Raw genomic sequence first — 13,992 nt, forward strand, 5'->3', positions numbered from 1 at the left:
CATAGATGCCATAGACATCTATGTCAGGTGTTGCATAACATTATTTACATTAGTTAAATAATGTTATTGTTAAATAAATAAAACATTTTGTTGTTTTTAATTAAATCAATACGTGTTTCCAGGCGTTTTTTGTTTTTATATATATTATTTACTACACAATTTATTGTTATTTACTTTTAAAATATCGTTCCGAAAAATAAAAAATACATCAAATATAGTACTGGACGCAGGACGTTCCTGTGCGTGTATGCGTAACCTGATACGCATTACATCGCCTCTTACGTCTGACGTCACTCACTCCGCACCACTTCCTATGCCATGCCAGAAGCTCAACCTGTATTCTGACTGTTATAGTGATTAGAAAACACCGCTGTGTTTCTATATGGGACACGGACACATTTATGGACACACAGACGGCGGGAGAACAAGTTTTTATAAAGTGACGCGAACCGGTTGGCTGACGACAGACCGGCTTCGGAAGCGCAGGCGAATCCGGTAGTACAGATTTCAGTGCGGATAAAACTCTTCTTTTCAACCTTGTCGCTGCTGTCAGTCACGAAACGGAAAGATAGCATTAGTGTCGTTTATTTATTCATATACAGGAGCAGGTGGATTTTCTGCTACTTTTTTGTTTTTGAAATGACGTCACATTTCTAGGTGCGTGACGCCAGTGTATTCAGGACACCTTCGTAACGACAAACGGGATAACCCGACACGGTGTGGGTGTTTTAGGGGTATCATGGGTAAGTTCCTGTTTTTTACGTCGTAGATGACGTCATGAGGACGTAATGAGCAGTCTTACCAAAAAGACACGTTTTACTGATGCCGCAAACCGGCTGTCCTTGGACAGTAGAGACTGGGGTGACGATGCCCTCCTCGGACTCTACGACGAGTCCATTTGCGAAGGAATCTATACCACGCAGTCAGATTCGGATGGGCACCCATTGCCACAGGACAGCATGACCCCGAGACTCCGGGACCCTCTACATAACAAGGGCCCCCCTTCAGATCCTACATGCAGTATGGACCCCAGCAAAAGCCCTGTTTCCGATGACATCCATACCAGCAATATAAGCCCAGCCGACTACCTCCATAACAGCGAGGGTCCGGACGTCCGGAAAGGGAACTGCTCCAGCTGTCCCAGACACCGTTTCGAAGTGACCACAGAGCTGGGACCTGAAGAAGTGAGATGGTTTTACAAGGAGGACAAAAAAACGTGGAAGCCCTTCATGGGACACGATTCTCTCCGAATAGAAATGATGTACCGCAGATTCAGCGAGAGCCAAGGTGCAGAGGAGATGCTCAGAGATGGAGGTGAACAGGAGCCGGCTGGGTCCACTGAGAACACGACTGTTGATGCGGTGTGTGTTCGAGGAGGACTGTATGAAGTGGACGTGAAAAATAAAGAGTGTTCTCCAGTGTACTGGAACCGTAAGTTTAGCTCCTCGGTGGCTTCTGTTCTTCAAGTACTGAGTAGCAAAACTATTACACACACTATTTTTCTTTCTTTTCTGAAATCTGGCTGGTATATGGTCATGTCAGATGTTCTTTTCTGTCTGTTAGCTCTACTGACAGTTTTATGGACACTTCTTGGTCATCGCACACTGGCCTGTTCTCAAAATGATTAATGTTGTGTCTGTGTGAAGGGATTGTTCACCCAAAAATGATTTACTCGCCCTCATGTCATTTTAAACCCGTAGGGCTTTTTTCTTCTGCAGAACACAAAAGAGGATGTTTTGAAGGATACTGGTAGCCACCAAACAGCATTGAACCCCATTGACTTCCATTGTGTGAACAGAATTGAGATTTCTGGCTGAACTATCCCATCAGTATTATTCTTAGGATCTTTCTACCTTTTGTGTTTATATTCAGTGTCCTGTAATGTTGTAGTAACGTCGCCTGTCTTGTATCCCCTCCATGTAGAACAGGATGGTATCCCCGTCATGAGAGGCCAGTGGTTCACTGATGGCACGTGGACCCCCGTAGAAGAAGATGAGAGCGACCTCATTGAGAAAGAACACCTGGCTTGTTTCAGAGGGGAACAGTTACAGGACGCTTTTGAGACGGACGTGCTGACCAGGACCGTGGACAAGCAGGATGGTGAGATAGCGTTTTCTCACATTTGTTTTATCTACCCAAGGTAAAAGTAAAGAGAGAGCGTTCCTCCCGTGTGTGAGGATGTTGCAAGAGCTCGGGAGAGTATCGAGGGTATTAAACAACACTTCAGTAACACATCTTTGGCAGGCTGTCAATTCCTGACAAGGTCACACCTGACAGTGTTGTTTTCTACCAAAAACAGTGTGACTGATATTTGATGTGACAACAACATCCTTAATGCCATTTCTCATAGTTGATCGTTCTTTGTTATCAATTTGTAGTTATAAAATGAACATTTGTATTCACCAATGCAATTCTATTAAATACAGATCATTGTTTAGGGCTGCATAACGATTAATCGCGACTAATCGTTTGCAGAATAAAAGTTTTTGTTTACGTAATATATGTTGGTGTACTGTGTGTGATAATTATGTATTCATAAATACACACACATGGATGCATGGTTTTAAGAAAAAATATATTCAATATTTATATATAATATAAATTATATCAATTAAATTAAATATTAAATAAATTAAATAAAACATATCAAAAGTTACATATTTCTTAATTATATACAGTACATGCATGTACGTGTATTTATATATATACATAATTATCATACGCAGTACACCAACATATATTATGTAAACAAAAACGTTTATTCTGCAAACGATTAGTCGCGATTAATCGTTATGCAGCCCTAGTTTGAATGCTCTCTAAACTCGGTTCAAGAGTGAAATCTTAAATGAAAGAAATGACAGTCGGGCTTTCGAGCGGATATTCAGGTAAAGGGATATCTCAAAAGATTTCAATGTCAAGATCTATTTAACGTTTCCTCCTTTTTGAAGCCTTTGCTCTTTATAAATTCCTAATAAAACGTGTTTTCTTTGAACTGTAGGGAACTTTTGTCATGGGAGTTACCCACGAGAGAAGCTGAATGTAGGTCTGCTTTAATTATTACAGTGCCGTATATTTAAAAATTGGGAGTCACATGACTGCTGATAGTACCACAGGGACCTCAGTCTAATTCAGTGACAGTCTCCGCTTTTCACATGAAATCTTCAGTCAATGAATTGCTCAAAATGCTTGTGATGATACTGCATTGTATCTGTGCTACTGAAGCACTTTAATGTTTTATCACACTAATATTAGCATTGGACCATGACAAGTTTCACGGTTTGTTCAGGTATGGAATGTTTTGTACTTAGTTGGCAACACTATCTCACCCTGAACAACATGTTCCACACCACTCCGAACAAATCTTTGATCTTCATTTTGATTTGCATCCTGTCAGGATGATAGATCCTATTGGCCGTGTTCACACCCAAATGGTATAAATAATACAGCCTCACAAGGGCTCTCTGTAAAACTACATGTTATACTTCTTTCATCAATTATTGATCACATTTACACGCACATCATTCTCTGATTCAGGCCATGTTCTGGTCAGGCCTGTAGTTTCTTTATGAGGGGTTCACATACATACAATGTAGCACATTCACCATAAACCATACATTTTTCAAGCTTTCTTATTTGGATTATTTTGGATATCAAAATCCAAACAAAAAAGTCAGTTTTTTTAAATGATATAAAATTGTTCTTTTTTAAAATTTTATTTGTGCATTTGATCCGAAATTACGTTAAAAGCAGTTAAGTCTGGTTTTGTGTGTCAAACGGTTACGTGATGATTTGAGAAATGTCCCACGTACAAAGTCCGTACAGTATACCAAATGCTTATATCTATATATGCTTTATAAAGGACTGTTTGTGTTAGCAGCGGTGTGGTATTCTGAGGTTAATAACATAGACATTCATGTTTTTCTGCTCTGAGCTGAACATACATTAAAGGAACAATTCCCCAAAAATGAAAATTCTGTCATGAATTACTCACTCTCTAGTTGTTCCAAATCTGTATACATTTCTTTGTTTGGTTGAACACAGAGAAAGATATTTGGACGAATGCTAATAACCAAATAGTTCTTGGACCCCATTGTCCTACATTCTTCAAAATATCTTCTTTTGTGTTTAACAGAACAATTTCTCCTACTATGGTAGTCAATGGGGTACAAGAACTGTTTGGTTACAAGCATTCTTCCAAATATCTTTCTCTGTGTTCATCAGAACAAAGTCGAAGGGGAGTAAATGATGACAGAATTGTATTTTTTTTTAGTTTTTTTTTTAGTTTTTGGTGAATGATTCACTTAATGCACTAATAGCTTTGTGTGTTTTCATTCAGATGTCTGTAGTGATTGTGTAGTGTGATCGAGAGTGTGACATTTGTCAATAACATCATGACTGTGTTTTGGTTTGTCAGTTTTGTCCCACCTCCCCCCATTCTACCTTCCCTTTCTGTTCAAATGGAGCGGATATCAGACTGGTGCTAAAGGTCACAAGAGAAAGAGATGTCAAGGTATTGCAGCAGCGCTCGATGTAGATCCTCATTTGACCTTTTCATGCCCCCCCCCCCCCCCATTAACTTTAATCCCATTTCACCTGGTGTTCTTTAAAATCGCCACTCTGTTCCCTACTGTTTTTCATTTTCTAAGGCTGCTTTAATTAGAATTGTATGTAACATGGATGCATACAATGTTTGTTATGTTGGGCCCTGATGAATATATGTTGCGTACTCACAAAATGGGCAGTGTTTTATTGCTAAATGACACAACATAAGGCCAAAAGTTCACACGCTGATCAGTAAGTCAGGACGTTAAAACCTGAACAGGTCGAAAGCGCCCTCGTCCCTTATATTCTGTTCTCATCTGTTTTATCACCCGCCAGGCAAAAATGACAAATCGGTTCACTTAGAAAAGTAAAAGCACATCTCTACTCAACAAACCACATGATTTGAGGAACTATTTGTGATTGTTGTGCAAACAATGCGGAACGTGACATTTAATGAAGTTGTATTTAAATAAGTTTATAAACGGCAGCTTAAAGCTTCTTTTTAAAGCACTTGTTTTTGGTCTGCTGTGAGCTTTCGTGTCATACAGAGACGCACGCAGTCAAACATACAGAGAACCCTGTGTATACTGCAGCAGTAAAATCCTGATGAGCTGGTTTCTGACACTAACCCTCATTGACTTACTAATCCTACTAAGTCAAGTGTGTTCTGTAATAGTCTCACATAGATGCTGTTTGAAATGGTTTAGGGTTGATTTTCTCTTACAGATCATTTATTCCAAAGATTCACAAGGGTACTCCACAACCGTATTCAAACAGTACTGTATATCCAAACTAAACGGTTCTGAGGAGCCCGTCTGTGGCTTTTAGTTTGGCTCTTTGCTGCATAATGGGCTTATGTTGTGTATGTAGGTCAGTAGAATAGTGCCACATGTGTGTTCTCTGGAAAACACCCACTGCATGTGTTTTAAACTTCATTATTATAAGGACTTCCAAAATGATGATGGCTTTTCAAAGGACCCTTTTTCTAAAACGTAAATGCAACTTTTAATCATACATACCTATTTATAGTGCACTTTGCGAGAAACCTAATAAGCGTGATCAATATGAAAAATGATTAAACACGTGATTTAAATATTGTCTGAAAGTATTTTCTTTGTTTTATGTCAATAGGACTGTTAAACCTAATTTTAGACATTTTACAAACTATTAAATGCAATAATGCTGTATAATATCAACAGACCGATTAATTGACCAGTTTTGTCCGTTTTGAGATTATTGTTGGCTAATAGCCATGTTTTAAAAGATGAACAGTTTCAAACGTTTTAGTCACTATTGTATCAGTTCCAAAAATAGCTTTACAGCCTTGTCGAAAGATAAGTAATACAGTTTTGAACACAAAACGTTATACATTTTATGTGTGTGTGAGCTGTAATCCTTGTTTGAGTTGCTGTATTTCTAGGGCACTGAGCCTTAGACACCTGTGCAGAAGAGCAGCTCTGTGTACACAACCAGTGTTGGGTGTAACTAGTTACTAAGTAATTAGTTACTGTAATTTAATTACTTTTCCCTTGAAAAAGTAAAGTATGGGATTACTATTATTTTTTCTGTAATTTAATTACAGTTACTTCTGATGTAATTAAACTAAATACTTTGTGTAATATGTGTGTGCAATAGTGGAATTGACATCAAAATTCAAAGTCTAAAGCCCATTGCACATTGAGTTAGAAAATTGCGTCCGAAATTTCCGCACGTTAAAAAATAAATACGACCTCACGTTGTGTCAATCACATTTACACACTGCCTCCGATATTTTCGTCCGTCATAAAAAATTCGGACCGGGTTCGATTTTCTGCGTTTTCGCATCCGTATCAAGCATTTTGAGTGGCCTTTTATAACAATTCAGAGACACCATACAAACGAGAGACAAATACGAAAAAACGCATACGAAAATTTCGTACTGTATGTGCAAAGACCTTAACTTTAAAATCCTTGCTTTAATGTATAAATCTCACATCTGTAATACTTTGGTCAGTTAATAATACTATTTTATGTAGTTTAATATTATTTATTTGAATTAATTAAATAGGCCGTTTCATGTCTATCCTTCAATCACTTAACTAATCAAGGTTGATGTAGGATATAGAAAGTAATTAGTAATAAGTAACTAAATACTTTTTGGAGAGAGTAATTTGTACAGTAATCTAATTACACTATTGAATATGTAATTAGTAACTAGTAATTAATTACTTTTTCAGAGTAACTTACCCAACACTGTACACAACATAACATTCACTCTTCACTGATTTAGTATATTCATATAATCAAAATTGTTCTTGTAATATTAAAAAATATTAATTTAATCTTCAGAATCGGTTTTGGGCAGAGAGAATCGGTATCGGTGGAGAAATTAAGTATCGGTGCATCTCTATTAATAATAACAGGCCTACCTCAGTTTGTAAAAACAGTTTACAGAAGTTACGTTTACAGCAGTGCACTTGTAATGGCCCTTTACGGGGCAATGCTGAACTTGTGAAGCACTTACGTTCATTCTGTAAAGGCATGCTGTTTGCACCGTGTTACTGTAATTTTACAAACTGGGGGCTAGCCTAACCCGTTTTCAGTATTTTCTGTATACATCTGTCCACAGAGTTTCACTTGAACTCAATCGAATGTATATTCTGAAAATGTTGGTAACTCAGAGCAGCTCTGCAACAGGTGAATGTTTTCTCATGTGATCCACCCGGCCAGATGCATTTTCACCTGTTTCCTCTACATTCTTAGAGAGAATAACAGGCTGCTTTTCAGTGTGCTCACTGTACAAGATGTTATACTGCCTTATCATTAACCGTCTGTGCTGTGGAAATGACCCAAAAAAGGTTTTATCAACATGTTATTCATTCTTTTCCTTCTTCTGTGAACGACAACAGGAGATTTCTACAGGTGATTCTATGTAGAAAATCTATATTTCGTGTTTTTTCGTAATACTTCTGTGGCATCGTGTCGCATTAATATCACGAATAAATTCATAAGGGTAAGCTCTTTTTTTGTAAATGCAACTGAAACGGGACCCACGGGCCAGAACTGGTACACTGAAAAGACAGAATGTAGTTCGCGCTGTCTGTAGTTCCTGTGACGCTGTATTTCCTGTAGTTCCGTGAAGCTGCACTTCCTGCAGTTCTGTGATACTTTACTTCCTCTGTGTGAGCAGCGTGTTTTAGCCGTTGCAGTGATATGAACGTTATAGCTCTCTCTGTCACTGTGCAGCCATTCACAGCCTGCAGCTGAGCCACAGTCACGTGGACTGGTACAGCACCGATGAGGTGTATCTGTATAGTGACGCCACTACGTCTAAGATCGCTCGCACCGTCACACAGAAGTTGGGCTTTTCTAAAGGTGAGTAACTGAAGTGAAAACTGAAACTACTGATATAATTCATGGGATACTTCGCAGTTCATGTGTAGTGACGTTCTCTGTGATAGTATAGCGTACCTGATGTAATGTTGTGACGTAATTGGCATCAGCCTCCAGCAGCGGGACCAGACTGCATCGTGGCTATGTAGAAGAGGCCTCGCTAGATGACAAACCTCCTCAGACCACACACATTGTGTTTGTGGTTCATGGGATCGGTCAGAAGATGGACAAAGATCGAATCATCAAGAACACGGGCATGTGAGTGCTTTTTGAAGTTATTCGTCTTTTGAAGGGCTCACAACATTACTGTATGTTTGAAGATCAAAACACACAGTTTTTCACAATGTCAGTAATGTTTCATGGTTGGGTTTCTTGTGTGTCTTTCTGATCTTTAGAAATTGTACATTCTGTAAGGATGTCTGTAGCATTTGTTTGTGTGTGGCGTGCGTGTTCAGGTTGCGGGAGGCCGCGAGGAAGATGGAGGAGAAACACTTTGCAGAGCAAACACAGGAGCATGTGGAGTTTCTGCCGGTGGAGTGGCGATCCGAACTGGCTTTGGACGGCGGTGAGACAGTCACCAGACCACAGCATAACACAAACTCTCTCCGTCTCCCTTTTGTCCACAAGCGCACACACACAGTCCTAATGGACAACATAAAAACGTTTGCTTTCACGGTTCTAGCAGCTGTGCAAATGACACGGAGCAAACAATGAAACGCATTAAGATGAAGAATGCGGTGATGCTAGAAAGCAGCAGTTCACGCTTGTATTTGGTGTGTGATTTTCTCCTCGTGCAGATACGGTAGAGTCCATCACACCAGATAAGGTGAGAGGTCTGAGAGATCTGCTCAACAGCAGCGCCATGGACATCATGTACTACACCAGCCCTCTTTATAGAGATGAGGTAACAGGAAGGTTTTACCAAAGCGAAGCTATAAAAACACGGGAGGTTTTGAACTCTCCGATTGTCTTCCCCTCAGATCACTAAAGGTTTAACACAGGAGCTGAATCGTCTGTACTCTCTCTTCTGCTCCCGTAACCCTGAGTTTGAGACGAGGGGTGGGAAAGTGTCCATCATCTCGCACTCGCTGGGCTGCGTCATCACCTTCGACATCATGACAGGCTGGGATCCAGTGAGCTTCTGCCTGCAGGAACATCACGAGCAGCTGGAAGGAGAAGATCTGCGCTGGACGACCAATGAAGAGCGCCGCCTGCTGGACGAAATGCAGCTTACTAGACAGAGGTAGCAGTGTTTTACAGTTCTGTGAGGAATCGACGCATTGAGACCACGGTAAAAAACCTTTCAAAAGCAACTGCAAGTAAACGATAATACGTCATAGAAATGTTTAACAGGTTACGAGAACTACAAGATCAGCTTCGGAGACTGAAGGCCTCCACGCTCACACCCTCACCTACGTTAAAGTTTAAGGTGATGTAATGAAGCTCACATGTTGATGATCTGAGGAGGTTTCACAAGACGTCAGCCTTCGACTAAAGATCAAACTTGAATTGCAGGTGGAGAACTTCTTCTGCATGGGTTCACCTTTGGCCGTGTTTCTGGCTCTGAGAGGGATTCGCCCTGGAAACACAGGACAGCAGGACCACATCATGCCCAAGTCCATCTGCCCGCGTCTCCTTAACATCTTCCACCCGACGGATCCTGTGGTCAGATCCCATGACTGTGTACTGTGGGTCAGTGTGATGTGGAGTGGAGGAGATTGATTGGACTTATCTGTCATGTTTTTTTTTCTGTCTGATAGGCTTATCGACTGGAGCCGCTTGTTTTGAAACATTACCGCAATATCGCACCTGTGCAGATACACTGGTGAGTCTTGATGGGTCAGTCTCACTAAAACTCGAAAATAAATCCACTTGAAATAATTGAGATGTCTTTAGAAATAGAATGATTTGTTAAAAATATGAATTTCGTTTTTTACGACGAACCATGAACCATGAGAGACTGCGTGTTCTCTGCAGGTGTAACACCATCATCCCCACTCCATATGATGAGATCAGACCTACATATTTCAACGTGAGTAAGGACGGAGCGTCTGACACAGAGAGCGTATCCAGCCCTAGCACCTCGCCTGTGTTAGCCAGGAGACATTACGGAGAGTCCATTACCAGCCTGGGCAAAGCCAGCATACTGGGTACATGTGACAACATACTGCATCGTTTTTGTAAAGAGAGAAATGTTTAAGGGATTTTTCAACCAAGTCACTTTCAATGCAACTTTAAATGGAAATGTATGGAACGTACGTCTTGTGTATATTTACGTCACTTTTAACCTCGTTTGCATAGGTGCTGCGAGTATAGGAAAAGGCATTGGAGGGATTTTGTTCTCTCGTTTCTCTCGCTCGCCCAGTCTGCCAGCAGCAGTGGATTCTGGGATGTGCGACACAGAAGAGAGCCAAAGCGATTATGCATTTTCATCCATATCTCCATCATCCTCTTCTTTTGATACAGCTGGTGTGTACACAGTTTTTTGTTGTCTCAATAGCGTGAAATAATAAACGTATGTGAGAAATGGAATGAAATTTGAGCCGTAATTCACTATTTTTGTGTGTATATTTGTTTTTTTTGTCTTTGTGTTTGAAGTCTTGCTTTTTTGCACTTTGACATTTATAATCGGTCTGAGTAATTTTGGTTGTTTTGTGTGTCACAGTGGAGATGGAGCACCGCATTGACTTTGAACTTCGAGAGGGTTTGGTGGAGAGCCGCTATTGGTCAGCCGTTACCTCACACACGGCCTATTGGTCCTCTCACGATGTCGCTTTGTTTCTTCTCACCTTCATATACAGACAGCAGATGGTGAATGCTGAAGTTGTGTAGCACACGTGGCTTTTACAAACTCTCCGGATGAGACAGACACACACTTGTCACCTGTTGCACTTTAACATCGGGGCCACGTCCCTCACTTCACTTTCAGGAAGACTTGGCAGAATGGGTTTGTTTGTATGTCTGCCCTAACAGAAAGAGGAAAGGCCGGACTATGGAAAAAGCATGTGCAGGTTTATGCTGTAAATCTGAAATGACTTTAATAAAGCTCAAGTCCAAAGAACTCTGAAACACAATGAGACTCGTCTGTGTGCTGCACAAAATTCCCACAATTCATGCACCTCTAGGGGCCAAAGAGATATTTCTTTACCTAGACCAGGGGTTCCCAAAGTGTGGGCCGCAAGATGATTACCAGAAATCATTGTGTTATTATTAGAAATCAACAAAATATGAAAAATTAGTTAGGTCAAAAATAAAACCATGCATATAAAAAGACACCCGCCTTTCGAATTGACTTCCTCTCGATCATGACCCCTGGTGTGATTATGTCACATTAACGACATCATTAGGTTAGGTGCAGCAAGTCAATTTACAGCATCATGTTACACATCCTCATATGTGCACGCAGATTCTTTTTCAGGCTTTAAGGTTGGTAAACGTTGGTTAATATCGACCAAAGACAACGCGGGGAGGCCAGCGGAGGAGGGCGGAGAAGCACTGCAGGCAGAAAGGCCATCGACCTCGGGTACAAAAAGAGACATCTATCAGCACTCCAATCAGTTTGATGAAATGTGACCTGTAGTAATAGTTCATGGTTTATTTATGTGTAACAACAAGTAAAGTAATGAGCCAATTACTCTAAAATAATATTATGTTCGACTGTGTTCTTTTGTGTTGTCATTATGTGTGTGTTTGGATAGACCTAATAAGTGCATGTTCTGCACAACTTTTGCATACTTTAACCACCTCCGAGGATAGTGGGGGTCTTGAGTCACTGGCACTGTTATTTTGGGAACCCCTGACCTAGACTGTAATACATATTAAATGCTGGCATTTATTTTCATGTGTACATGAAGATATTTTTTAGATTATTTAGTTTTTTTCTAAATCAAAATGTGTATGATCAGTATCTATTTATTGCAAAAGCATATAATATTTGTGGACATGGTACCAAGAAACACATAATGAGTTGAGAAATGAGAAATGAACAAGAGCCCTCTTATTATTTTTCAAATGCTGCACATTTCTTGGTAAAATGAAAATATATTTTGTCAAATTAAAAAAATAACTAAACTAAATGGCAATTTTAAAACAAATTCCAAATAAAATAAAAATAAATAATACAAAAGTTTATTTAATATAAACAAAGTAAGCTTTGTCTGTGCTTTTCCTAACTTGGATTTTTTAAAGAAATCCATATCTACGTTTACCAAGTTGACAGGAAACACAGCGGCCCCTGCTGTCCAAAACACGTATCGCGATTCATTTAACATCAACCGACTTGAATCGTCATAATTCTAATCATTTTTCAACCGGCTAGCGGTGAGTCATTACATCCCTACAAGAGGTACTTAAAGCGTGCATCATTGTAGCATTATTGAACCTTACAATAGACCCAACGATAAATATTTATGAATATTTAACTTTTTTATTTAAGACCAAATCCTACTCAGTGTTTCTAAGGAAACTCTATTGAGGAAACAAAATCTTATTTTAATCTTAATCCTTGATTTAAGTAGTAGCTGGTTAAAAAAAATCACTCTTATACTGTAATGTGAGTCACTTAGAATAATGAGAATTAAAAGGAAGAAAACGCAAATATTCATTCGGACACATCGCATTAAAGGGAGAATGCACTTAATGTCACATTGCAAAAAAAAGTTCTATGCTTTACTTTTTTGTATATATTTTTTAATTTTGGTGTGATGTTACCTGAACATGTTTTTGACATTGATGCTTTACTGTAGTAGTAGTGTTTAGGCTTCCTCGTGGCTTTCTATAATGTACTGTAGCTGTATGGAGGCTCTGTATGTGATGGGGCTCAAAACTGTTCAAAACTCTTTTAGTTTGACCTTGAAGCACAAGTCTGTGGACATGAAAAGCCGGTGTGATATGTTGACTGAAATGTATTGATGCTGCTACAGATCAGTACACCTGTTGTACTTTTAAGAGGTTTCAGTTGTCTTAGAAGTTTGATAACAATTGAAATGGTTCAGATTTAGTCCAATTGAACTACACTGTTTTTCTTATGTATTTTCTTCATAGTGGGGCATCTCACTCTGTTGCATATTCATGTCTTGGTTTATCTATTAACTAAAGGATATCCAGCCTTTATTGTGCTATCCTATAAATGTCAACAATTACAATGGCATTAGAGTTAAAAACTGGAAAACAACGTACAGATGGTCATTCTGAGATCTGAGAGATGAGGTTACATTTTAAAACCTGTTTTTGGATACAAAGTTACTTGATACTGGAACAACTTTGCTTTTTATCTTGATTGTTTTGTTCAGTTCAAAATAAAGGAAAAATATAATGGAGCGAGTAGGAGTTATATTTTAGTTTGAATAATATTTAAAATGAGCTTCTATTTATTTTTTGTTTTTGTGTACATATTAGTTTAGTTGCTTTTGTAATTTTGATATTGGTTATATATTTACTGTATATTTAAAATAGGAGAGTGTATTTTTATTTCCAATTTAATCCAGTTTCTATTTTTTCCTATTAATAATTTTAATACCGCAACATTTTTATTTAGTTTGAAGAAGCTTCTTTTTTTTCTGAATAAGTTAAAGTTCTTCAAATTAGTCCTATATTTTATTTGATTTCAATTAACAGAAATGTTTTTATAATTTTAGTTAAAATAACCCTGGTGTGGGATAAGTTACACTAGCTTTAACATTAGCTTATCAATATATCAGCCACGTTTTAAAAAAAACGATTCAGCATGTATTTATTAAACTGGATGGTAAATGGCCATCTTCTGACACCAGATTCCTGTAATGTCAACCTTGGCCACTAGATGACAGTCACTTTATGTTTTAATGTCACTTCATTTTCTAAGCAGAGTCCAAGTTGCTGCTCCTTTTTTTCATCTATCCAAACAGCTACTAGCAGATTTGCATTTAGCCTACTTTCCATAACGTAAAGACAAGAGTCTTTACACAGAGTCAACGTTCCTATTGATTCTTTAAATGCTTTGAGATTTGGTCGTGTTACAATTCCTAAATAAAGATATTTTTGTATTTCACATTAACAGGGTGTTTAAATAAATATTTCTGAATAATTTAAGGGCTTCTG

General features: G+C 38.8%; 1 protein-coding gene across 2 annotated transcripts; it reads left to right on the forward strand.

Annotated features, from left to right (window-relative positions):
* The first annotated feature begins 289 nt into the window (after nt 1-289).
* Nucleotides 290-11,903, forward strand: ddhd1a (DDHD domain containing 1a). 2 transcript variants are annotated; one of them, XM_057343948.1, is made up of 14 exons: nt 290-1,431; nt 1,924-2,100; nt 4,415-4,510; nt 7,768-7,896; nt 8,025-8,172; nt 8,370-8,479; nt 8,712-8,818; nt 8,895-9,157; nt 9,268-9,343; nt 9,430-9,579; nt 9,675-9,739; nt 9,892-10,064; nt 10,216-10,383; nt 10,580-11,903. In XM_057343948.1, exons 1-14 carry the CDS (start codon nt 789-791, stop codon nt 10,744-10,746), a joined length of 2,472 nt encoding a protein of 823 aa, XP_057199931.1. In that variant the 5' UTR covers nt 290-788; the 3' UTR covers nt 10,747-11,903. The 2 variants fall into 2 exon arrangements, with proteins under 2 accessions (XP_057199931.1, XP_057199933.1); XM_057343950.1 differs by lacking the exon at nt 4,415-4,510 and having other exon boundaries at nt 10,580-11,901.
* Nucleotides 11,904-13,992: the final 2,089 nt, after the last annotated feature.

This window comes from Triplophysa rosa, linkage group LG10 (genome assembly GCF_024868665.1).
Source record: "Triplophysa rosa linkage group LG10, Trosa_1v2, whole genome shotgun sequence".
Lineage (NCBI taxonomy): Eukaryota > Metazoa > Chordata > Actinopteri > Cypriniformes > Nemacheilidae > Triplophysa > Triplophysa rosa.

Bases quoted from the DNA above. Each gene is read 5' to 3' on its own strand.
- ddhd1a (XM_057343948.1), top strand. From the start codon at position 789: ATGAGCAGTCTTACCAAAAAGACACGTTTTACTGATGCCGCAAACCGG. The intron at 8,819-8,894 runs GTAACAGGAAGG...TCTTCCCCTCAG, and splicing joins GCCCTCTTTATAGAGATGAG to ATCACTAAAGGTTTAACACA. The intron at 9,344-9,429 runs GTGATGTAATGA...CTTGAATTGCAG, and splicing joins CACCTACGTTAAAGTTTAAG to GTGGAGAACTTCTTCTGCAT.